General features: G+C 41.3%; 1 protein-coding gene across 5 annotated transcripts in view; it reads right to left on the bottom strand.

The window, feature by feature from the left end:
- Positions 1-1,563: 1,563 nt before the first annotated feature.
- LOC102691973 (POU class 2 homeobox associating factor 1) overlaps positions 1,564-24,656 on the bottom strand; it is an 84,300-nt gene continuing 61,207 nt past the window's right edge. For all 5 annotated transcript variants that reach the window (XM_015337571.2, XM_015337572.2, XM_015337575.2 and 2 more), the window contains 10 exons: positions 21,752-21,794; positions 20,982-21,256; positions 18,825-19,090; positions 16,020-16,125; positions 14,694-14,840; positions 8,314-8,365; positions 7,550-7,719; positions 7,212-7,328; positions 5,090-5,254; positions 1,564-4,272 (listed from right to left, as the gene is read on the bottom strand). In XM_015337571.2, coding sequence (XP_015193057.1) covers positions 4,198-4,272; positions 5,090-5,254; positions 7,212-7,328; positions 7,550-7,719; positions 8,314-8,365; positions 14,694-14,840; positions 16,020-16,125; positions 18,825-19,090; positions 20,982-21,256; positions 21,752-21,794 — 1,416 coding nt within the window. In that variant the 3' untranslated portion in view covers positions 1,564-4,197. The remainder of the gene's footprint in view (positions 4,273-5,089; positions 5,255-7,211; positions 7,329-7,549; positions 7,720-8,313; positions 8,366-14,693; positions 14,841-16,019; positions 16,126-18,824; positions 19,091-20,981; positions 21,257-21,751; positions 21,795-24,656) is intronic.

The following is a 24,656-nucleotide window of genomic DNA, read 5'->3' as shown; positions in this document are numbered from 1 at the left end:
CTGCTACTGCCTGCTCAAAAGGCAAATAACTGGGAATTGGGAAAGACCGGGCACAGAGCCAGTACAGAGAAAAGGGTGTAAACAAATAATTCAACTCACTGCCAGATCAAAAGGCAAAACAATGAGAAATAATGTTTTTACATTGGTGGGAAGAAACAAGAGGAAATTAAAGCCAAAGTCCTAGGTTACTCACAGACAATTTCACCGCATGTTCATTCCACGCACCATGGGTCTGGGAAAGAAGGAAAAATACCAAGAACAAGGGAAGTCAGCACAGAGGGGTTGATCATCTGTTTTTACATGATTTTACATTCATATCAACTTTTGTGTTAAACCCCATGGGAATCGGCATAAAGTGCAAGAAACATAACGGAGTCATAATCAAAAATGAAACTTCATATCTCTGAAAAGCCATGCGCAAACACTGGGGCCTATTTTGACTAGCAACAATCTAAGAGATCCTGCTGAACTGAGGATACGGTTAGAAAATAAAATTGCATCCAAATAAAACAGAACAGAACTCTCTGAATTTCATGCAAACTACTTCCTTCATCCTCTCTGATCAGCACTTGTCAAAATCACACTTTATCATGAACAAGTCAAAGGTTCACTTATGTGTTGTTTTTTTAGTTTTAAGAAAAAAAATAATGTCCCTGTTCCCAGAAAGTCTTTGAGATTGAATTCCTAGTATGAGAAGTAGTAAGGAAGTCAAGTGAAAATCCCTCATTTTGCTTATTTGTCTGATAAAGATGTAGAAAACAATCTGCAGATTTTCTAGGTAATGGTCATTTCAAGTACAAGACTGTTAATTCATTTAATTAATTTATGCTTGGTGTTCCTGTGCACTTCATAAGCATAAAAACAGCAACAGCATGGTAGAAAATACCTGCAATCTGCATGAACCGGTACAAAGCAAATCCTGTTTTCTTCCATAAGGTACATTAATTAAAAATATTTAAACCTTACTTGAACATTTCTCTAATACCAAGAATTGCTAGTGTTGGTTTTCAAGTCTATGTGCTATCGAAGGTTCTTTGGTGACTGTATATATCTTATTTAAATTATTAGAGAGGAAGTCTCAACAGGGCCGGTATTAGGAAAGTGGGAATGTAAATTAGGATGCATTCTTCATAATGCCCAGAAGGCACCTATAGAAGGAAGAATGTCTATGGGACTCTTTCACATAAGACATCTGTTATGAGAAACAGTTAAACCAAGAACAAAAGCAAAATCAACACTTACATATCACATATACAGAAAAGCCAAAAACACATTGTATAACATGAAGATTTGTGGCAAATGTCATTTTTGCCTGTGAAGGCTTGAAGATCTGGCCAAGTAATTTAAAACTCCACTAAGCCAGTTTGCAGTCTCCAAACAAAATTGTCAAATGTCCTTCCTTATAAGGCGATGCTAAAATAATTTGGGATACGTAGGAGGTGCAGAAAAAGAATCATATCAACTATTGTCTTAGCAGGACAACCTATATGTATAATCTAAGTTAAGGTGTGATCATCTGTTATTTGTTGTCCACACCTGATCAGCACACAAAGATGACTCACATAAAGAGAATTTAATTTATTAGGCTTGTGCAACATTAAAACATTCAAGAATACAATCCATTTCAGTTTTTCACAGTGTGAGTGGTGAATAAAATGTCTACACCATGAAATAGAACAGTCGCTGAGATCATTTGGAAGCTACAAACATAACGAGCATCAAAATGTGCAGGATGAGAACATTAACCATTGAGGTGGAGAATTACCAGAAAGATACAAGACTTCTACATGGTGTGCTTTTGCCAAACTCTTGTCTTACTTGATCAATGAAACAAGAAAGTGCACAGCAAGAGTTAAAAGTGTTAGTAGCATGTGTCACCATATGACATAAAAACAGAATAACAAGAACAATACATTCTACCTCGGACGTTTGCAAATGTTTGAAGAGCCTTTCGGGATTTTCTTGTCGGTAAGCTTTCCAAAAAATTAAAACATTAAAGATGACTGCATGGCAATCAACAAATTCATTTCACAGAAATCCTAACGGATAACTAACCGCTTCATCCCTCAGTAGTCTCAGGAGGCTGTGCCCCAAGCTGCTGAAAGATTTGTCCGATTATAGAAACAGGATGCTAAGAAAAGCAGTTTGTTCCAATTCCAAACTAAATATTGAACTGCTCTAAAGGAAATTCCAGTTATGAATACAGTATAGCTTTCATTGCACATTACGTTTCAAAATGCAAGAGAATAATACTGCTGTCAAAAGGAGTCCTCTTGTTAAACACTACACAAGACTAAAGGAATACTTGACATTTCCAATTTGCTCCTGTTGTCTTGACTTTCACAACGTTCCTAGTGAACGATTTCAAACAACAGGTGTTGTGAACAAGCCTCTTTGATGTTTGTGTTCATATTTGCTCTCCTAATTACCTGGGCTTGAGCAACTGAGATTTGCCTGTCAGCATTCCATAAGAATCATCCATGGAATCAAAGGACTATTGCGAAACACCTGAATCACCAGGAAGAAAATCTTTATGTGTATAAATTCATGCAATTATATGGAAGGAATATTAAAACATCTGTGTTGTCTACAAAGCTAAGAATAATGCTACTGGCCAATTAAATGAATCGCTCTGTGCTCTCTAACATTAGCGGGGTAGACGTAGACAGAATTTTCACACAATCATATTGCCAGCTGAATATACCATGAGAGAGTAAGCCCATCAAGACAAAAAGACTTTGGCAAAGAGGTACATTTTCACTGCAAAAAAAAAAAAATCTTTGGCTAATGATTTGCGATGATCTAGACATTTTTAGACTACCTATTTATGACTACCCTTGGTACAATGGAACTGAATCTTGGTAGCAGAAAGTTCCATATTTGTTGCATAAATTAATGAAAACATAGAAGTTGTAATCAGCACTGGGTTTCGCAAAAACATATCTATCCACAATAATCGCACATTTTTAAATTAATTCCTCAGTATTCAAAGGCCTTTTAAGTTCTTTAACTAAGTGTTAACTGGAAAATTAAAATTCCTTTTTACCAACATCTTGTTTAATTCTTATATACACTGGACTTTGACTTGGTTTCTATCCTCTTTATGCTTTTCTTCCCAGAATATATCTGATTGGTTAGTTACTTTTTTATTATTCGGTTCTGCCATTCAGTTTTTACTGCTAACACATATCCCCCTCTCAATCCCAGTAAAGTGAAGATTACTTGTTACAGTTAGTTCAACTTGCTTGCCTGTTGCATGAACTGTCTCGTGTTTTGAAATACTGACCATTCAGTCCGGCTGTCTTTGTTCAATGTATTGTGATTAGTTTTCAAATAAATCTTGAATCTCAACCCTAAGGTATCTGACTATTTCATGTGAAATACAGTTCTGTGTACATTTTCCACATCCCAGGGCACAGTGTGGACCATTTCTAAATATGCACAATCAATTGTTTCAGCAGCATCACTTCAGAATCTCTCCCAAAACATCCCAAAATACTTCAGTTATACTTATCTCTCCATGACTTCAACAAATAGCTTTTTACCAAAATGAATGAGTTGTCACTGAGTTGTTCAATGTGAAACCTATATCAGATGATCTAATTGATTCATTGATAATAAATAGGAATATAAAACTAAAAAAATACCTTGCAACAGCCAAGACAATGTAGTTTGATTATAAATGAAAGGATGTGACCATTTTAAAGTATGGAATCTACTTTAAAGACTACTGGTCCTGCTTTATTTTAGCTTCTAGCCATGTAAGCATCTGTACATGACGATGCTAAATTCTAGGCACAAATATTGAGAACTGGAAGAAAAAAATGACTTTTTAATGTAATCTAGTTAAAAGACTCTATCATCCTTTGAGGCAATCTAACTCCCAGTCCCAAAAATGTCTTGTCTGAAACCAATAGAGTGTTTTTTCAGTAATGTTTTGAAAAACTATTAATTAGTTCTTCAGTCTCAGATTAACTTATACATGTCACATATGCTACAGATTTCAGAATTAGTCTTCTTCTGAGACCAGGAATAGCAAATCCACAGAATATCGTTCAACATCGGTTTCAAACAGTTTCAATCTTTACATCACAAATTGGTGTATTATTACGCATCAAGACTTTCACGATAAGTACAAATTTATCATAGCTAAAGATTGCTGGGTCGATTATTCAGTAGTAAAATATCGTTATCTCTTCAGGTTTCCTGGCATGTTGAACTCCGATGACTGGCTGACAGGAATGTTTTCCCCCTTCTCAACAGCTGCCTTATCTGTAAATACATAATTAATATTATGCAACATAAAACGTGTGCAATTAGTCCGAGACACAGGTGCCTCCGTTAGCATCTGACGTACTCCATGAAGAAGAAAACAAAGTATTCTAGACACTATTACAGAAGAAATAAACCCATCAATATGCATTTAATTTTCCTACATTTTCATTAACTCGTTGACCACCTTTTGGAATCTGTGGGAATGTTGCATGTTGGTACAAACCAAATGACATGACATTGGCAGTATTTCTTTTGGTCCTTCACTTTGATCCCTGTTCAATTTAATTCCCTGGCATTCTTTAACCCTGCCAGCTCTTTAAGAATATACTAACTTGGAAGAGAAAGCCTTGGCAAATGGTAAACATAGATCAGCTCGTTTTTTGCTCTGCTGTAAACTTTGGAAGCATAGGCGTGTTGTCCATTGGATTAATCCGGAGTGTGTGCAGACTGTTGAAAATAGCAGTTGATCATCTGCTGGTCAGTTCAACAACACATGAAACATCGCTTATATTCTTTTGCCACTGGTGCTGTGCACTGCATACAAATGCTGGTGATTCTGGCATGAAACGGTTTGCCCTCCATTAACAGAAAATGTATTTTAGTCAATCGCCAAGGATCTGAGAAATGTGTGCTCCCCGATTTGCAAGCGTAGCTAAGAGGAGGCACACCTAGAACTTAAAGAATATTTCCAGCTTACGTCTGCTTTCAGCTGTTTTTATCTTGAGCCAATCCATACTGTACATGCGCTTTCAGGAGAGGTTTGCTGGTGGGGTTCCACTAATCAGAACCCACTCAAACCGCCGCGAGTGCCTACCCGGTCACCCTCCTCCCCGGGCTGCACCAGGTGGATGGGCTGGTCATTGTCCAGGTTACGGATGCTGGGCTCGGCTCCGTGGCACAGCAGCAGCTTCACGATCTCCTCCTGGTACACCTCGTTCCTTAGGCCGGCTGCCATGTGGAGAGCGCTGTTCCCGTGAGCCTGGCGGCACAGAAAATTAGCCCTTGAAACGGTCGGAATACAGAAGGGATGAAGAGGCCCTGCGCCGTGGGGATCACCATGGCAACTTCTTTCTGAAGATGTATGCGCGTACGGTTGTGTTCCTAAGAGGAAGAAGATCTTTGACAATCTTTTGAAAACATCTAACGTCATTTATTAAGACTGCTACCACTCGCACTGTGCATTTTTCGGAGAAAATAGAACATTTCAGGATCAAACCTTTACTTTATTCAACTCAAGTGAATGATCTTAACATAAGATTGCCAGAAAAGTAGAGGTGACCTACCATGTACAGTATGCACGTACAGTTGTGTTCATAAAAGGAAGGACATCTTTGCCAAGCTTTTGGAAACATCTAGCGTCATTTATCGACACTGCTGTACCAGAATGCCACTTGCACTTTGCATTATTAAGAGAAAATAGAACGTTTCTGGATCAAACCTTTACTTTATTCAACTCCAATGCATGATCTTAACATAAGATTGCCAGAAAATGGGAGGACTCCATTAGGCCCATCATGCTCACTTGATGTTATTTCTCTGGTAGTGTGTGACAGAGTGAGAAGAGGCTTCTGTTGGAAGCCACCATCTTGGCTCCAGCTCAGCCCTGTAGTGTGTGCCCTTGAGCCAAGATGGCTGCTAAAAGCAACCAGAAATAGGTGGTAAATTAGACACACATCAGTTTTGAGTTCGGGGTGCTTGGAAGAATGAGCTGCATTCAATGGAGGGAAAGGAACTATTGGGTTGGGCATCCTTGGAATTATCGATACTCCTGAGAGCATTAGAGCGCATTATCATTGGTGTGGTGAGCGGACTGGCGCAGTCTGGCTGCTGTCACATCATCCAAGTGGGGCTGCACACTGGAGGTGGGGGAGGAGAGACCCCATTACCTGTAAAGCGCTTTTAGTGGAGTATCCAGAAGAGCACTTATATAAGTGTAAGAATAATTTATTAATATTTACCAGTAGTGAAAAGATAGGTAGACTGTTTGCCAGGCTGAGAGGTGAAGTGTGCCGATAGCTAGTGTTTGTGAATGAAGGAGGGAGGGACTGCCTGACCAGACAACAGTGCATCATCTCACTGTAGTTCACCACACAAACCACACAGTAAATCCTAGTGAATGCCGTGTCCTAATCACAGGCAGGTGGATCAGAGCGAGGTAGAGGTAGTTCTAAAGATCATTAAGAAGATCTGGAGGAAAAGAATGAAGGAGAGGCAGGCAAGCTAAAGCCGTGATGGGAGTGAATCATAACACACCCGCTGTGCCTAGATGAGGAGAAAATGTGAGGTGAGAGAGCATTATTGGCCTCACGGAGAAAATGACAGAGTGCACCCCACACGCAACACAAGAGACTACCCCCGAGGGACAGGGTGGAGAGCAAAAGGATAAGAGCTGGGAGATGGAAGAGAACAGGGAGGATCAGGAGACGAAACAAATCTTCTCAGTCTTGCCAAAAAGAGGATAAACATATCTATGAGCCCAGAGGGGGTCAGTCAGACTGCAGCGACAAATGAGTGGTGCCAGGCCACTAAAAGTGTCTAAAGGATAAGGGGACAATACTGGTGTAGTGCATGTCAGATGAATGATGTCACAATAATCTAGCATTGCCCAGACTGGATGCACTGGGAGCAAATCCCCTCAACAATTTCTCTATCCAATCCCAGATAGTGATCAGTCAACCACAGCCCTAACTTTGAGAGGAGGGCGGAAAGCACAGGACCTGGCAAAACCCCAAGAGAGCACAGGGAAAACATGTAGACTCCAAAAACCAGGAGGCTGCCTTCAAGTTAAAACACACAGGTCGGCTTCATTCCAAGAAGAAAAAAAATACCGAAGTAAAATTTACCATAAAACTGGAGGAGCCTGATGTCACTGGCGAAACGTGGGCATCAGAGAAAGCTTATCAAAGCTTACATTTACACCCTGACAGCAGGATTACCTTCATGTTAATGAAATCTTCAGACATTCCAATGCTGAGATCCAAGAAAAACTTAAGCAGGCGATAATTCCCTTCTTGAACAGTCAGATGCAGAACAGATTTATTGCTCTTTATGTCCTGCAACAGAAAAGGTGAATAATTTGAAAGCCCTTTTGTTTATTGGTAGCAATGCAGAAATGCAGATTTCTGCCTTTGTGGTCCTGTGTAATCTCAGTTATAGTTATTCTCTTTCCTAGGTTCATGTGGTGAAATGTGCCTATCTCTACCACTAATAGGTGGCAGAAAGCAATAGTCATTGCGATAGTACCATATCTTTTTGAGTAATTGTGTTATCCTACCTGGCTTGTAACACAGGCTCCTGCCTGAACTAGTAACTTAATGCAGTCCATGACCTTTACAAGATGGCTTTCCACATCTTTAACTGTCTCCATCGAGATTGTGAGGTCGTGCTGTACTTCCCGGTGCATGGCATTGTGGGTCAGAACAGCACAGTGGAGTGGTGTATGACCTAGGATGATAAATGAAGACACATCCCTTGTTAACAGCACACTCTGTTATGACCGTTGTTATTATTTGACAACGGGATGTTAAGAGTATAACATGCTAAATCAGAACAACATCCAATTGTACAGATTTGCAATAGTCTGACACATTTCTTTCTCAGCCCATGGGGAAGATTGTAATAGCAGCGGCGTCTGAAATAAGTCGTGTCAGTCTCAAAGACAAAGACAAAAACAAAACTGCAGCTGCATTTTCCCTCGCGTGTAACGCAGTATGGGCAAACCAAGTCAAATTAGAACTGCATCCAAAGGTGCCTCTAGTGAGCAAACACTTAACGTATTCAAAACATCCACTGAGAACACGATGAACTAGGCAAGAGTAAACATCGTTCCTAAGAATGTCCCCAACGCGAAGAAGCCTTGCAGCATTTCAACAGACGGTGCTTTAATGATGCCTTGGCTGGATTCCACAAACGAGGAAACTGGAGTAGGATCATTTCTCATTTTCACCGAACTGTCATGCCGTGCAACAAAAATCAGAAAAGGTGGCAGTATAGAAGTCACTGTGATACTCTGGCTTTTATCTGTTAATTTTGTTTTACCTTCAAAGTCCAGCATTTCTAAGTTGACAGCTGTTGCAGAAGACAGAATAACCTAAAAGCAAAAAAAGAACAATTAAAAGTGTGTCCTGCCTACAAGTAATGTATCATCTAAGCTGCCTTTTCCGTCCACCTATTTTCTAATGGCATCTTTCAGCTCCGGGTCTTGGGGGATAGGCTATCATGACATGCAGTGGGCGCAAGACAGACACACAGCGACAAATACACACACACTTACACCAGCAGCCAATCAGTACATCTTCAGAACATAGGAGGAGACCTGAACCCCCAGAGGAAACGCACACAAACATGGGGAAAATATAGAAACCCAATGCAGATAGCACCCCAGGTCCGGAGCCAAACTCAGGGCCCCACCGCTGGATGGCAACAGTGTTAGCCACTGCACAACTGCGATTTCAGTCTCTTTAATTCCTCATTTCCAAGGGCCTTTCTACATCTGAGCATTGTCATTCATAGGATGGCTGTCTGACTAGAAGGGGAGCTGCTGTTTCTAAGAGTATGACGCACTGAACAAGAGCCAGTATATACCTTGTACGCACCTCTATCTGGAACTTTGCTTTAAAGTAGTCTCAATCGGGTCTGGACACTCATTGCTTTTAAATTGCACTTCAACAATTAAACTTAGACTGATGTGCAAACAGCGGTGCTGCTTTGGGGTCTCACGTTTGTAGTGCTGATCCTGTTTTTAAGGACTTTAGCTGTGTTGCCAAGCTTTGGCAACCTCAGCGAAGTGTACACGGCAACGCAGTTTCAATCCGACACTGAAGAAGTCTTCAGAAAAGAAAACTATTTTTTCTTCATACAACCAAACATGCAATAGTGGCATGAGTTTTATCTTTCAGCACGTACTGCAGAATGGTCTTGTAATGGGCAGCAGTGTGGAGCAATGGCAGGGGCTCCTGGTCTTTCACTGGAAGGTTGTAGATTCATATCTTGGGTGGAGCTATGCTGTTGTACCCTTGAGCAAAATGCTTCAGTTAGATTGCTCCAGCAAAGCACCTTACTGAAGAAATGGATATGGATACAAATGTAAATCTCTTTGGATGAAAGCATCCGCCCAAAAAATGTAATAACACAGAGTTGTGGGTTTCTGTAGCAAGCATGCATTTCACTTCTGAAATCAGAAGAAACTCATTTCTGTCTGAGCTGCAGGACCTCCATGCAGTTAGTAGGTACTTAAAAGAGCAGCGGTTTGTTTTTAATGACATTTTTTTACATATCAGATAGTTTCGACTGAGTCATTCATTAGCACGCAGTGTAGACTTTCACATGGCACAAGACACATTTTTGCATAATTCATGGAGCTCAGGACGCTTCTCATTGCAAAAAAATGCATTTAGGCCTTCAGTTACTTAAACTAATTTTTAGGGGTGTGCAATATATTGGCTCAACAACACGTCCCTGCTTGTCTGATCTTAACCATTGAGCTTTTGGAAGCCTTTCATTTCAGAATACCTGCAACTCATATGGGCAGTGACAAAGGAGGAATCTCTTGAGAATATCTGCAATTCAGATCAGACTGCAGCACTCTGAAGACAAGCAGCCCGAACAACATCATAGCCAGGGGTCCAAAAGCAGCTTTATAAGAACAGCCTTTACAATGTTGCTTGACCATTAAGGATGTAGCCCTTCCTCAGGGGAAAAAAAGTTCAAAGAAAGACCTAAACAAATTGGTAGGGCTGGTCTCTCAAGTGGCTCAACCAGAGAAGACAGTTGCTCATAACGCAGACAGAGCCTGATCGTTTTGACATCTCTTGTTCAAGCCAGAGTGACTTCACACATCAGCTGTGAGTGGTGGTGAACAGGATCTTCTATGTGGCACAATAGCTTGCTTGGGTTAGTTAGCTTGCTGTACAACAGTGTAGGGACCAGCTGGGCACCTTTCATCGTTGAGGGGAAATGTCAGCAATGTAGCTCCTTTAATCAGGAGGAGGCATATCTCAGAGAAGATCCAAAGGCTACTGCTATTGGCATGCTGGGGCATATACAATATTCACAGGGTCAAGAGATTGGTCATCAAGACAGAGCCATTAATGGCAGACCAAGCTTGGACTCATTGTAAACCAGTGCATGAATGGGATCTGGAAACTGAATCAAATTTGTGGTGGCAGGTTTTGGGTGAAAAAACCATTTCCAGCCCTGCTTCACAGCCTGTGGACTGGAGCTGCAGCAGTTCCACCAGGAGACGGGCAGATCTTTACCCCTTCAATCTGCTAAATGGTATTTTTTTTTAGTTTTGGAGCTTCGGAGCCAAGAGTATGTTAACCACTCTAAAGCCCTGCCCAGAAGAGCTAGGATAAGCTTTTGCATAATTGGTACTGTCTGATTGACTGGATAACAAATAATCACAATGCAAAGTATTAACACTTAACTGTTGTTTGGGATCTTTAATTTTAATGGACAATGCAAGGGTGTATCCCCTTTAAATTTGCATTTTATGTCCATGGCCTGCACTATTTCCATAGATATTGCCAATAGTAATCAAGAGGTTTTCCATCCTGTCTCAGTAGCACTCAAATTGACAAGCCAGTCACATCTCAAGGTAGTTGTCAAGGAATGTTGGGATTTCTAGACTAAATGAGGGTACAAGGCCTCTCTGAGCATAGAGTATTGTTTTGTTTTGTGATTTTCACTAAGCCTATTTCTCACCAGGAACATGAACAAATGGAGACTATGTATTTATTCTGATAAGGACACATCAGAGAAAATGTATAAGAATTGGTATCAACATCCCCCCTATTAATGATGCTGGCTTTAAAACCTTTTTTTAAAACAATACTAACAATGGAACAAGTAAAGGTTTATTCCATGCTGAAAAGAGAAGAGCACAATGTTTTGACAATGTTTGCTAACAATGGATATGCTATGGCCAAAGAAACATTGTCTTCTGTTTTGTTAGTCTGCTAATACACCTCAACGAAAATGAAAGAAGAAATGATGTCATTGTACGTAGCAAATGATAGAAAATCCCCTTTAAACACATGGGTGAAACAAAACACTTGTTTGATATGCTCAAAACAGATACCTCTGTCTGTATTAGTTTGTGGTCTGGCGAAAGGTGTACAGATATGAAACTATTCTCAGAACTCCCCTGCATGTCCTGACAGAGAGACTTCCTTGGAAAAGATTGCAAGAGGTTTCACTGGACTTAACAGTTTCCTGGGATTTTTGTTCCCACTTAAGTGAATCTCATGGGTACTGACTTGAATTTCAAGGAAAACAGAATCCATTGGTGCAAAGAAACCTAGGAAATGAGAAGGAATTCAAACTTTCCAGTGTAAGCAATAGAAGCAAGACGTGTCCCCAGATGTAAGGGTTCAGCAGACAAATAAATGAAATAGCTGTAGAAAGCACCATGTATCTTATGTGTAGCCTCATAGATACTCACTAAAACTGTACACACTCTACTTTAGACAGACTCTTTGAGGTTGCTCTGTAGTGCTACATGTGTAATATCACAGACAAGCATTAAAACTGGGCTTTAAAGAAGGTACAGCCAGCATTTTAATCTCAATGCATTTTACAAGTAAAGTTGAGATATTTGCAAGAGCTAGTTGGGCAGATGAATAAAATGTAAGGTTGAGAATTATCCATAAAAGGTCAGGTTCTGGGGATAAGCAGACCTGGAATGACTAACCATTTCAAAAAGAGCTCAACATGTTAAACCCCAGGAATAATAATACTTGTACTAATAATGCTAACATAACTGCAAAAAATTAACAATGATCAAAAATACATCAAGTTATAAAGATAAACAGATGCACTGATAGACAAAGCAGTGAGAAAGACAGGAAAAAAATTTTCAAAAAAAGAAAAGATGACAAATTACAGCCGTAATAAGGCTTTATTCTAGAGATTTGAGAGCTTAAACCTTACCACTCTTGGGACTTCTATCAAAAGAAACAAGCCTTCACCTGTGTTCTCTGCTATTACATCCTGTAGGCAGAAGGTGAGCTCATTTTTCACACACATTTTTAATGGCATACAGATCAGTCTGGGCCTGTTAGCTTGTAAATTGACACAGACACTACTGCCTCATATTTCAGACACAAAAACAAAGCAAGAACTACTGTCTGAAATATTTACAAACAAAGCTGTTTCTCTGAAATCTGGATCAATATATATATATTCAGTTCTGACAGGACTGCAATCTGTCTCCTCTTCCATATAACATAAAATACACAAAGCTAAAATAATGGTACTCGAAGAATAGTATCTGTCTCTTTTAACAGTCAGAATTTACAAATAAAACAATGCGAAATATGCAAAAGTATTGGCAAGGTTCCTATTCCAGAAACCTTGACAGAGTGAAATGGATGGAAGAACTTTCAATTGACTAGTTTTTTTTCCTGGAAACCCCCTCTTTCTTATTCCAGCCTGCCTTATTATGAACACAATTTGCATATGGTCTTTGTTCTGCACAGGCCAAGAATGTAGACATTAGGCACTCACTTCACTCACCAGTTCATAAGAAGAGCTGGACCAAGGCATTCCAGACTCAGAAGAGAGATATAAAATCACTGTCTTTAATAACTCAGTAAAATGATAACTTCAATATCACACAACAGACACAGTGGATCCACACCATTGCTGGCTCTCATTGCAGCTGAGATTTTTACTTCCATGAATCCTTATGATGTACATGAACCCATGGTGTTAACTGTTGTGTTGGATACCAGACAAAATGTCAGAGACTGCAGTAGAGAGGTCAGAGGTTTCTTATCAGCCTTCATACACCCTCCTCCATTTAGAAGAGTACAACAAGAGCTTATGTCTATGGCTGCATAGGGTTGCCAAAACAATGCAGGGTTTTGGCAACCCAACACAAAGGAATCTAGATGTTCTACTCACTGGGAAGACTATGCAAATATGCCGAACTGCAGATTATGACCTACAAACATCTGTTTATGTTTCAACTGCAGGGTCTCTGCCTTACAGAGGCTTGCCTTAAATGTAAAATGTGCATGGATGTGCGTTTCTGCAGAAAAACAAGGAAAAGGGTTACATTGTAGCCAAAGGTTTTAGCTGGCTCAAGGCTGCTCCTTCCCACATAGCTTGCAATTATTGTGAGGGTTTCTTATGACAGACTACATGCTCAATGCATAAAACTAATCACATCAATTATGGTGATGGTTGACTTCCAGGTGAAAAGAAACAAAACTGGGGGGTAATTGTTTCTCCTTGAAGGTCAGGTTTCATAACACCCATATGAAATGATGTATCTTTGAGTCTCCAACCTGAACTACACGCTTAAAAGAAGCAAAAGTCTGCTTCTCTCTAACCTCTTGGCAGATGTCATTTGTGGTGAGGATGATGACGTGCAACATGGTTACTAATGTTTTATTTATACAAAAATAATACTCCTGTATTGTGTCAGAAAATTCAGATGCCCATTTCCATTACCTCTTTAGCACTGGTGGTAATCTGTTGACATTCCCGGTGAATAATAAATATTTCTTACATACAGTAGCTTTCGTTTGTTCAATAGAGTCCTAATTAATGTGAGGACAAGACAACAAATATATAGGGATAGCACACTTAATATTTTAATGTTTGGTGTTGATTCACTTGGCTGAGATAATGACAGCCCTGACCATAAGGACAAGGCCGATACTCCCACCACCACCACAACCACCACCACTACTGTGAGGAATGAACCAGGGAGTCAGTCGCAAAGGAGAAGATGGAGGGGGTGTATTTGAAAAGGTGTGTGCAGAGCTGTGAACAGCAGGTGAGTATCTATACAAAAGCAGGAGTGCAAATAAAACTCCACATTTACTCATGAAACTAGTATTGAAAAATACCAAAAACATAACAGAAATATTCAAAGTTACATCTGAATATGGGAGTTCATTGCTAGAGAGAACCCTTTATCCAAATACTAATCATTATCTTCCCTGTTGTCCACATGGATTCTCTCCAGGTTCCCTCCCACCTTGATTTGATTGATGAATGATATCTCCACATTCTTGTGAGTGCGTTGCACCAGTGGCATTCTGTACTGGGTGTAGTCCTGCCCTGCACTTCTGGATTAAATTTATCATACCTCAGATACTCATTGTGTGGGGGGTGGGTGGGCAGGTTTTAGACTAAGTATGTCTAAAGACCCGAGTAATGAGGTGTTATATTCTCCTCATAAACTCCCATAAATCATAAAGATGACAGCTGCCATGAGATACAAAAGTAGGAGGAGAGAGACAAAAAAAGGACCGGTTTCAGGCAGTGCCTGTCAATTTTCCCCCAGTGGTGCCAAAGGTTTAATCCACACATATAGATCTGAGAGATCTGTCACGAGACTGCAAAAAGACATTGCATTGGGGCAATCCAATCACTATGAGGGTGCCAAAAAATAAAATCAGTACCTGAATGACTTCCAAGTATCCGTATGTGGCAGCGAGGTGCAGAGCTGTCTGGCCCCTGTCATCAACTGCATTCACATCGGCGCCAAGCCCAATCAGATCGTGTACGATGTAAGGCTCATTGGCGGTCACTGCAACCAGTAAGGGGGTCTGCAAGTACAGGTGCGACACTTCTGAGCCAGCATAGCCAGGCTCACCAGCCCCAAAGGGGGTGCAGCCATTGTTTCTTAATAAACAAGTGCAAGGCAGATGCCTCAGCCAGTGAAGAATTGCTGGTATGTATGGCATCATCCATTTGGTGTCACAAGAGAGTCATGTTTAAAGTACCATGTAAAGTTCAAGCAGAAAGCAAACTCTGAATACTCGTGTAATCGCGGTGCACATCTGTAACACCAAGATGAAGAGAAATCAATCACTCCTTTGTCATTCTATAAGGTAGGGCTCTAGGGTGCTCTTCCTAGGCACCGACACCTTTCACATGGCCTCAGTGTACTGAGTGATGTCTGCTGGGAGGTTTTATAACGTGCTAGCAAGGACAATAGGGCCTGCTTTCAGTCAGTCCTCATTGGTGGAGCTGGAATCAGTAAAGATGAAATACGGGCGGAGAAAAAGATTAACACTCAATTGAAATGAAGGCACTATCAGATAGACAGGTAGCACCAGGCTTTCTGAAAGGCAACTCAAACCCAGCCTGGCATTATTGTGCATCTTCCCTTAGCAGGAACAAGTGACGGAGGAGCTAAAATCTAACGAGCATCTCCGCGGGCCCCACACACTGGCAGAAGTCCTGCCACCTGTCATTTTCAGATCCTTGGAAAACATCTGCCTCTTATGGAGTAGGTGTGTCAGGAAGCAAAAAAAAAAGGAAGAAAAAAAAAGAGTGTTTTTCTTTTACCTAATGAAAATAAGCTTTGATGAAAGGCAGTTTTGTGCCACATTAACATAGCTGAAACAGTTTGTGGGCTGGCTGGCAGTTATTTGATTAGGTTCTTCCAGTAACAAGCAGATTAATCATCGCATTCAGAATGGGACAGGCCCACTACTAGAATATCTTCCAAATAACCAGTGAAGAAGCAATGCCTTTGTTAGTATTGCGTGCTGTTTTTCTTTTTGGCCCATGGGGATCAAGACACTGATTCTATTAGACCTTTGACTCATTTTTGTGGGTTGGATAATTGATTAAAAAGAGAGCCCCATTCACAACCCCAAACAACTTTGGATATTAGTCATCTTGATTTAGCAGTTGAAGTGTGGAAGGGTGAGTGCTAGCATTCCCACACCCTTTTTAAAGAAGAAGCAAGCAAAAGGAAACAGGGCTCCCAAGATTACCTTCCCATGGTGTTCCTTTGTATCAATTCTGTGCAGCTCTCTCATTTTCTCCGCGGCTGCGTACGCATATTCTCTCATTTCTTTGGCTACATAAATGTGGAGAATCCTAAGGCGAGAAAAGACAGGCTTGGGAGATCAGTCTCTGCAGATCGCCGGTGCTCCGGCCAGCGCTTATTCCTCCACTCAACAACCACTGGGACGCTTTCGTATCTGAAACACAGGGCACCTCCGACGAGCAAGCCATTCCAATGAGACCACAGTGAGACTGCTCACGCCGTCAGCTCACCTGTCATGTCAAAATCCGTGCGCCATTTTACGGATTAAAATTCAGGAAAAGAAACATCAAAATTAGCAGGTGTTTACACATGAATGTGTCACCTGTTAAAGATTTCGTCTGGCAATACACAAACAAAAGGTTCTGAAGCTCATGCTTCTTGTTCATATACTATTCTTATTATTCCTTATTTCCTGGTGCAGTATGAGGATAATTCAAAAGCACCAGCTCGGCAAATTGATATGAACTTAGGCGAGTTCTAGGTTTTTTTCTGAATTCAAGGTGCACAATGTGAACGTTTTGGGTGCCTTAAAGGTTAGCGATGGCAGGGGTGAAGCAAGAGAGAGTTGTGTGAAACACAGGGCGTGCAAAACAAAATCATCAGGAAAATGCAAATCAGAAGTAATCAAAAAGAATGAGTCATTGAGCACATAGTTTAATGACCAATCATATTTTATTTTGTTTTCAATTCCAAGCTTTAATTTTGCAGAACAACCCAAAAAGATTGATATATGTAATACAGGTTTTACATACGTTATTTAAAGGACCAACAGAAAATGATGTCTTTCTTTGAATAGCACAGTCTGGAAGTATTAAGAATAACGAAAAATCTTTACTGGGTTTTTCTGCAAAATTACCCTGGCCTGTTCCAAATTGCCCCCCAAAATATTATGCCCACACTCCCATGTGAAAGAAAGAAATTTTAAAAATATGGGAGGTTGGTTCTCCTGAGAAAAGAATGATTTTTTGGTTGTTCCAATTTAAAGTGTAGAATGCATCTGTAAATGTGGTGATTTTTCATGCCTGGATTTTCTTTAAATATAAAATGAACTTTTTGTAAAGTGTGATGATTTGACCTTACATGTTGATCCACTGTGGGTATTACACTGGGCTTTGCAGCAGAAAAACCCAGAAAGAAAATATATATTTTCAAAAAACTGCAACAGGACAAACGAGGCAGACAAAACAAAAAAGTCCCTTCAAAAGCACAGAGGCAAAACAATTTTTTCCCCCTGTAAATTGACCTTTTTACATCTTTTAATCTCCCCACTTAATTTAGCCAGTTCATAGAACATGCACTGTATTTTAAATGGTAAAATTAGACAGGGATGCTATGATCATTCTTAAAGAAATACGAGGTGTCAAACTTTGTTCCGTTTTGTAAGAATCATCATGCGTAATTAGCTGGGGAGTGATGTTTGAGCACAAAAGTAATATGCTGTGATGATTATAGCACTAATCATTATATAGTTACTGAGAAAGATACCCAGCACTAATGTTATACGTTTTACTGCAGAACTTATATGTACATATTCTCTGTGTCTGTCTTCAAACTGATAGGCAGGTTCACAAAAATCACTTCAATTTGTCCGCGTAAATGCAGTTTGGAAAAAACACCCTTGCACTCCATAATCAAACAATGAATCTAAACAGCATTGTTTTGGTTTTAGTGGAGAACAGGCCTTTGCTGTCATTGCTCGGCCAAGCCAAATCAAACCACTTATCCATTTGCATTACATCTTTCATTTCTCTTGATCCTGGCCTGTTTGCATTAGGGCCTATTGAGGTTGAACTGTCTTGATATTGGCCACATCTGAGACAGAAGCGTGGGGCGTTGCTCTCCTAACTGAAACGAGCAGCGAGGCTTTGAGTGACAGGGTGCCGTGAAATACAGCGCATGGTATCGCATTTGGCACCGGCGCAGCCAATGAAGGGATGGCTTCTTGGACACAGGGCTTTGTCAGTTTGCCCTTGGGGGTAAAGTTAAATAAAGGAATATACAGACCCCAAGGGGAAACTCTAATCGCAGACACAGAGAAGGTAGATAATTGACTGGAAAGGATAAGATCTTACTGCAGGGGTACTGGTATTTGAACTAGCCGATTGATTTAAGCCAAGCTGTTAAACAAAGGGAGGATTACTGCAAGGGCAAGGTGGGGTAGCTGGAGAGGGAATCCCTTCTCCCGCTGTTTCAGTTTGGTATCTCGCAGTGGCAGAAGACCGATTTCTCGACAACACCGACGCGGCCACTGAAAATTTGATTGGTTGTTATCCCACCACCACCCCTGTCAGGTAAGAATTCCCCCCCCATTCAAATTTTTGTAAGTGCTGTGTTTTTTAAACAAATTTATTTATATGTTGGTTTTCCTCTCAGCCAAAGGTACGAGCTGGCAAGCTTTGGAAAAAAGAGGACTGGCCGTGTCAGGAAGATGGGGAGTCGGAGCGATCTTGTGTTTAGGATACAATTTCAGCTCGTCCGGCTGGGACGCAGTGGGCACTTCCTCTTGGAGCACGTGAGAGGAAGTGGAGGTCATGCCATCGGAATGCTGCGTTTCTCTAGAAGGGAACTTAGGTCAGACTGGCAAGAGCTGAGCTCTGCAGAACCTGCCACAGGGGGCAAAGGTTTTGCCCCATGTTCCTGCAGAGATTCCTGTACACACGCTTGAATCTATGCAGAGTCTGTGGGTCCTGCTGCACGTCTGGGTGGGCCTCACATGCCCTCGATAAAGAGCGCGCTGATGGGAACGTACGTGTCTTTGTCCTCGTCCTCCTGCAGCAGCTTCTCGATGGGCAGGCTGCCGATGGTGGCCCGCGCCTGATCTAGTCTCTGGGGGTCCGGCTCGGGCACCGTGATGGGCAGAGGCACGAGCTGCGCAGGCGGGAAGGCTGCGACGCCGGGTGGGCACTGCATGGCCGGCGCGGGCAGGGTGGCCAGGGACTGCGCCCAGGGGAAATAGGTCACCGAGGACTCGGAGAGGTCAGCTTGAGCAAGGGCCATGGGTGAAGCGTTTCTGGTCTGTCCGCACATTGGAAAGGAAAAGACAGGGTTTAGGGATTTTGACACTCCAACGGTACGCTGATTTGCTTGCACATAGACAAGGCAGTCCTTTAATCCCGTTCATTCTTTGGGGGGGGGAGGTTAAACAAACATTTATCAATAATGCAATACCCGTTCATTTTACTGTGTTGCATGTTTGCCTGATTGAGTGGGCTTTCACTGAGATGTTTGAATTCCTGTCCACATTTTCATTAAAGCACATGCTCTTTGACTTTTAGAAACCACACCAAATCAACTGCGCAGAATTCTTTATATTTCCTTATTGAACCACAGGATGAACAATCGCAGGCAATAGTGGGGGTAGGCTCACTGGCTATATTACACAATAGGAAAAACAATGCAAATTCCTCCGTGGTCATGAGTACTGTTAATGCCCTCTGGTGTGTAAAGCTGTTGTCCCTTGGACTGAGCTCTGTACTGTCTTTCAGAGGGCCAAGTTTCATTCTCTGTAGTGCGTGATTTTCATGGCATAGCTGTCTGAATTCAAATGGCATTTTTAATGGCAAGGAATCCGCCCAAAGTGCTTAATCTATGGTAGGAGGGGACCCACTTAATTTACCATTAATGTTCTTCATTTAACACTAGTGCACCTGGGTGAGGGGTGAAGCCGCACACGGCAGATCAGGCGTGGAAGTAGATCACCAAATTCAGACCAAAATGTAGATAAGAGCAAAGTCTGAAGTGAATTTAGCCAGGACACTGTAGTTAACACGACTTCTCTAATGAATAGCACCCTGAAGTACTGAAAGACCTTGTTCAGTCAGGACCTTAGTTTAATTTGTTACATCCAAAGGATGGAAAAACCGATAGCACAATGTTCCATGATGGACCATTGGTTTGGAAATTTTATCCCAGGGGGTAGACTGGCACCCCGTAGTCCACCAACACTTATTACAGCAGCAACCTGATTTTCATTCCAGGTCTCCCACGGCAGTACTGAGCACGCCCACCTGTGCTTAATATTTAAGATCTGATGAGATAAGGTTAATCCATGGTAACGAACAGGATAACTAGCTTTGTATTTGCAAATGTTTTTAGATCAAAGGGCTACAGACCACAAAGTTTAAATCTTAAAATTTAACATGTTGGCAGCTGTTACTCCAGGTCCGAATTAGACTTCATCTTCTTTGTCCTTTCTGGAATTCCGGAACTCAGCGTTCCGCAGTTGAGGAATCTAAAGATATCCGATCACTGGAGACGGGGTGCATTCGAGTTGCTTTTGGGAGGCTCTGTACTCTCCTCCCACACCCTCCTGAAAACCACCCTGCCACAGCAAACAAGAAGTGGATGTGATCTACTCCTCAAAAAAAAAAAAAGGATGGGCAATAATATACGTCAGTATTTCTTTGACTTGCAAAAGCACATCACACATGTCTTTAATGCAGTGTATATGAGAAGAGTCATTGGTCAGTGTGCGTCAATGGTACATTAGTGTCAGTGTCACTCATATATACAGTATAGGGTACTCAGCCCATCAAGTCCATTTGGTACTTCATAGCTTACTGATCCAAGGATCTTATCCAGTCGTGGCCTGAATGAGGCCAAGATTAAGGCTTCAACAACAAGACTGGGCAGTTTGTTGAGTGACTATTATGCCGTTTAAAGGCTCGGGACATTTTTCCAATCAAAATCCTTAAAATCTGGGATCCACAGCAGACCATAACAAACACACCATACCTGTTCGAAATACTACATTTTTAAGCCCAGAGGCGATTTTGTGGGTATCGATATTTGGTTTTTCCTTCACCAGGCTCCGTCTCGTAGGAAGCCCCCGAGAAGCGATTCATGAAATAGCTCGGCCGGCCGTTAGGGTTCGCGGCGGGGAGTGCCGGCGGGAAACGCAACTCACCCCGAAGTTCGTGAAGAGAGGCGCGTGCGTGTAGGTCAGCACGGAGGGCGGCCCCACCACCGCGTAGCTGGGGCCGACGGGCTGCACGTACATGTCGGCAGTGTAGGCAGACATGGAGGGATCCTGGGGAAGGTAGTCTGGACAGGCGGTCCAGTGCGACATGGGCTGGAGAGGCGCTCCGGACGGCTGGGCAATCCAGCCCGTGCAGATGGCGCCGTCCTCCGAGGCAGACAGCTCCGGGCCACTGCTGCCCACTTCCATAAACCCGGAGTGGCCTGAAGGTTAACATCAGATGGAGAGCATCGGTGTGAGGACTGATGTCTGACGTCTAGGGTGTCACGCACAGTCCTTTCCAACTTAACCTTTCTACCCTAAATCTGCATTTCAAAGGGCTGGGGAGCGAGACTCAGGTATATGACATGGGCCCGAGGCACAGCAGCAGAGTTAGGGCCCTTGTTTCGAAAGAGGGCAGGGAAATAACTCAAAATATGTCACGCTTTCTTCACTGAATCATGACTCCAGGAATGGTGGAGTGGTACAAAGAAATTGTACTGTAATTATGTAATGCATGCAATTTCATCTGTTTAGCTTTAGGAATACTTCAGATCATAAGCCTTTTTTCCTGACCTTTTACATAAAGTTTACAGGACCATTATTTCAATCTTTTCTTGTATGGAATATATTTTAACTTTTGACATCAGTACGTTTTAAGCAGCTTTTCTCCATTTTCAATTCTGTTTCGGAATGGACCAAGTCTGGTGTAAACTTACCAATCTGCGGATATGTTGATAACGTAGGGTGTGGGACCACTACCTGGAAGAGATGATTGAAGAGATAATCCTTACCTCTATAATAAACTACGCAGTATTTTGCAATGGCACAGCATTCATAGATCTGAGGTCCAGGGATTTTATACCGTGGCAGAATTACAGAACTTCCACCCATCCGTGTATTATCTTAAAGCCACTTATAACTGGTAAGGGTCATTGTAACCTAGAGCCCAAGTCGGATGAAAACAGCTCAGGGTGAGACTGCATCCTGGATGGAACACCTCTGCTTGCACACACACACAAATGCAAGGACAATTTAGGGACACCAATTGACCAAAGAACTTGATTTATAAAGGTGTGGGAAACCACAGCTCTGGAGTGACCTCACATGAACACAAAGAGAAGATGTAAACTTTCCAATTGGCACCCTGGTCTGGAAACAAACCCAAGGTCCAGGAGCCGAGACGCCATTTTTAACTACCACACCACTGCTCCGCCCAGTCACTATTTAAACAAAACCTAGACTTAAGCATCAAATCTGTGTGCTGTAAAGCCTCGGGGAACTCCCCTCTGGTTTTGCCAATCCCATGAGTGACAAAACTACAAACTACGAAACGGATTCCAAGCAATTCGTTTGGACCTGTTCTAAGTGCTCTCGGTCGAGGTCTTCTTAAAGACTGATTTTGGGTGCACACGAGAGGAGAGGAAAATTTCATTTGAGGAAGTACGGTAAAAAGAACTAAGGCAATAAAAAGGAGTCAGAGACACATTTAAATTCTACTTCTTAACGTTGAACATGGAAAGAGTGCATGGGCTTGATCATTAACCCACTGTGGTGTTCCAAAAAAACCACAAGCAGTTTTCTTCGACCTTAGAGGATGACTAACTAACACTTTCTATAAAAAAGAAGAAACCGTCAAAGATTTTGTTTGTCTATGACAGATTAGGTCCGAACACCTAAAGCAATCCAGTCATATTGCACTTTAAACATTTTTTTTTCCTTTTCATTTAATGGACTGCCCCTGTAAAAAGCTCACATTAGGTCAAACCTTCAGTGTAACATTATTTTCCTCAGCAACGGTCTTTTCCAGAAATCTTTTACCCTGTTGTGACCCATATATAATGGGGCGAAACCATTTGTATTGCCTGCTGTGAGAACATAAGCACTTGGAGCACAGAGGGAGAAATATTAAATGGTCATACAATTAGAACACAAAAGGGCAACAATAATGATATTAATGCTGATGATATTTCTGGATCTCATTCCCAAATCCCATGACTCAGGTAATTTATACTGGGAATTTAATTATTAAACAATCAAAAGACACAGCAAAGTGATCAAAGTGAAGAATACAAAACTGTGGTTAAAAAATAACCCTTCAAGAGGCAATCTGTCCAAGATGTATGATTGGATTTTTCAGGGATTATTTACCAACTGTACACAATCCCAGCAACTACTGTATCTAGTTAACTGCAAATGATCATATGTTCCTCCCCTATCTTTTTCCTTCAGGTCAGTTCTCTAACTAAAGGAACTACTACTAAAGGAGTGTTTACTGGTGTACTTGTTCCAAACACATTCTAAGTTAATAAGATTCATAGGCAGCAGTTTATTCACAATTAGCACCCACTTCATATTTAACAGGAAACGCACATTTTCAAAATATACAGCTGATTGCTCTTTGGGAACTGTTCAGTCAAAATGCAGTTTTTAGTTAGAAATATTAATAGTCATATGTGCTTTCAAAACCCCACTGCATTATCAACATCTCTGAGAAGGCTTTGGAACCTGGTATGTAAATATGCATAGGAGGAACTGTGTATAATGTCTAGACTACCCAGTAAGATGTAAAAAAAAATAAAAATGTCTCTTTAAAGTTGTTATTCTATAATTGAAAGTGGACTGCTGTTACCATAAAGTACTAAGCAATATATAATTGGAGACTAAACTTGCTCTTAAAGTAACATTTCACATAGAAGGGTCATAACTGATATATTGTGAAAATGATTCATACACAAGACTATAAGAAACCTGTTTTCAAGACTGAATTATATGTTTATGCTTCTTTTACAAATATGGAAAATACCACAAGCATTTTGGTCACTAGAGGAAATTAGAGGAAATAGCTGGTCGAGAACCACATTTCACTGTTTAATTAATGATTGGTTCTGACAGCCCTTACTTCTGTGTCCCCAGAGAACCTCTTACCTGCCAACATGCAGTGATATGCTGTACAGTATCACTGCATGGATAGGTTTAACAGCGTCTTCAGATTTTTTTTCTAGTTTTCCAAATAACCAAGTTTAATATTGTACTTGTGCTTTTAAGTATATTTGTATTTATGGTTCTGTTGGCAGGTTCAAATTTGTTATGCTGGCAGTGGTCTTCTTGGCAGGACGATACAGAGATTTGCATGGGCTACATGCCCAGCCCTACAGCGCTTTGAGGGAAAGGTTTAAACTGTCAGCTAAAAACACCTGGAATACTTAAGGCCAGCTTGCAGAAAGCGCCTATTAATTTCTTTCCTTCCCCAGGCGTGATCTGGAAAGGTGCTGAACACTTCCTTGCTCACAGAAAACCCACCTCTCTTATTACAAGTGGTATGTTTCTGGGTTCGTCCACCGCCACATAAAAGCCAGGTTCATTTGAATTCAGGAATACTTCACTGTTTCCCCGCAGTAGCAGTAATTTACATGAAAAGAAATAAAACAGTGCACAAAACGACGGGTCCCTCTCCTCTTTTAAAATAAATAAAACACAGAGATCCCATTGCCAACTTCCCTTTTGCTCCAATCAAATACATTTTTTTTTGGGGGGGGGAACGTTGCCGACTTCATTTTACAATAACACAAAAAAGGTGTTATTAAACAAACTGCCTTAAATAAAATTCCAACTAAGAATGTA

The sequence above is a fragment of the Lepisosteus oculatus genome, chromosome 23 (assembly GCF_040954835.1).
Source record: "Lepisosteus oculatus isolate fLepOcu1 chromosome 23, fLepOcu1.hap2, whole genome shotgun sequence".
Lineage (NCBI taxonomy): Eukaryota > Metazoa > Chordata > Actinopteri > Semionotiformes > Lepisosteidae > Lepisosteus > Lepisosteus oculatus.
The sequence above is the reverse complement of the archived record's forward strand: the minus strand, read 5'-3'. Positions and strand labels throughout refer to the sequence as shown.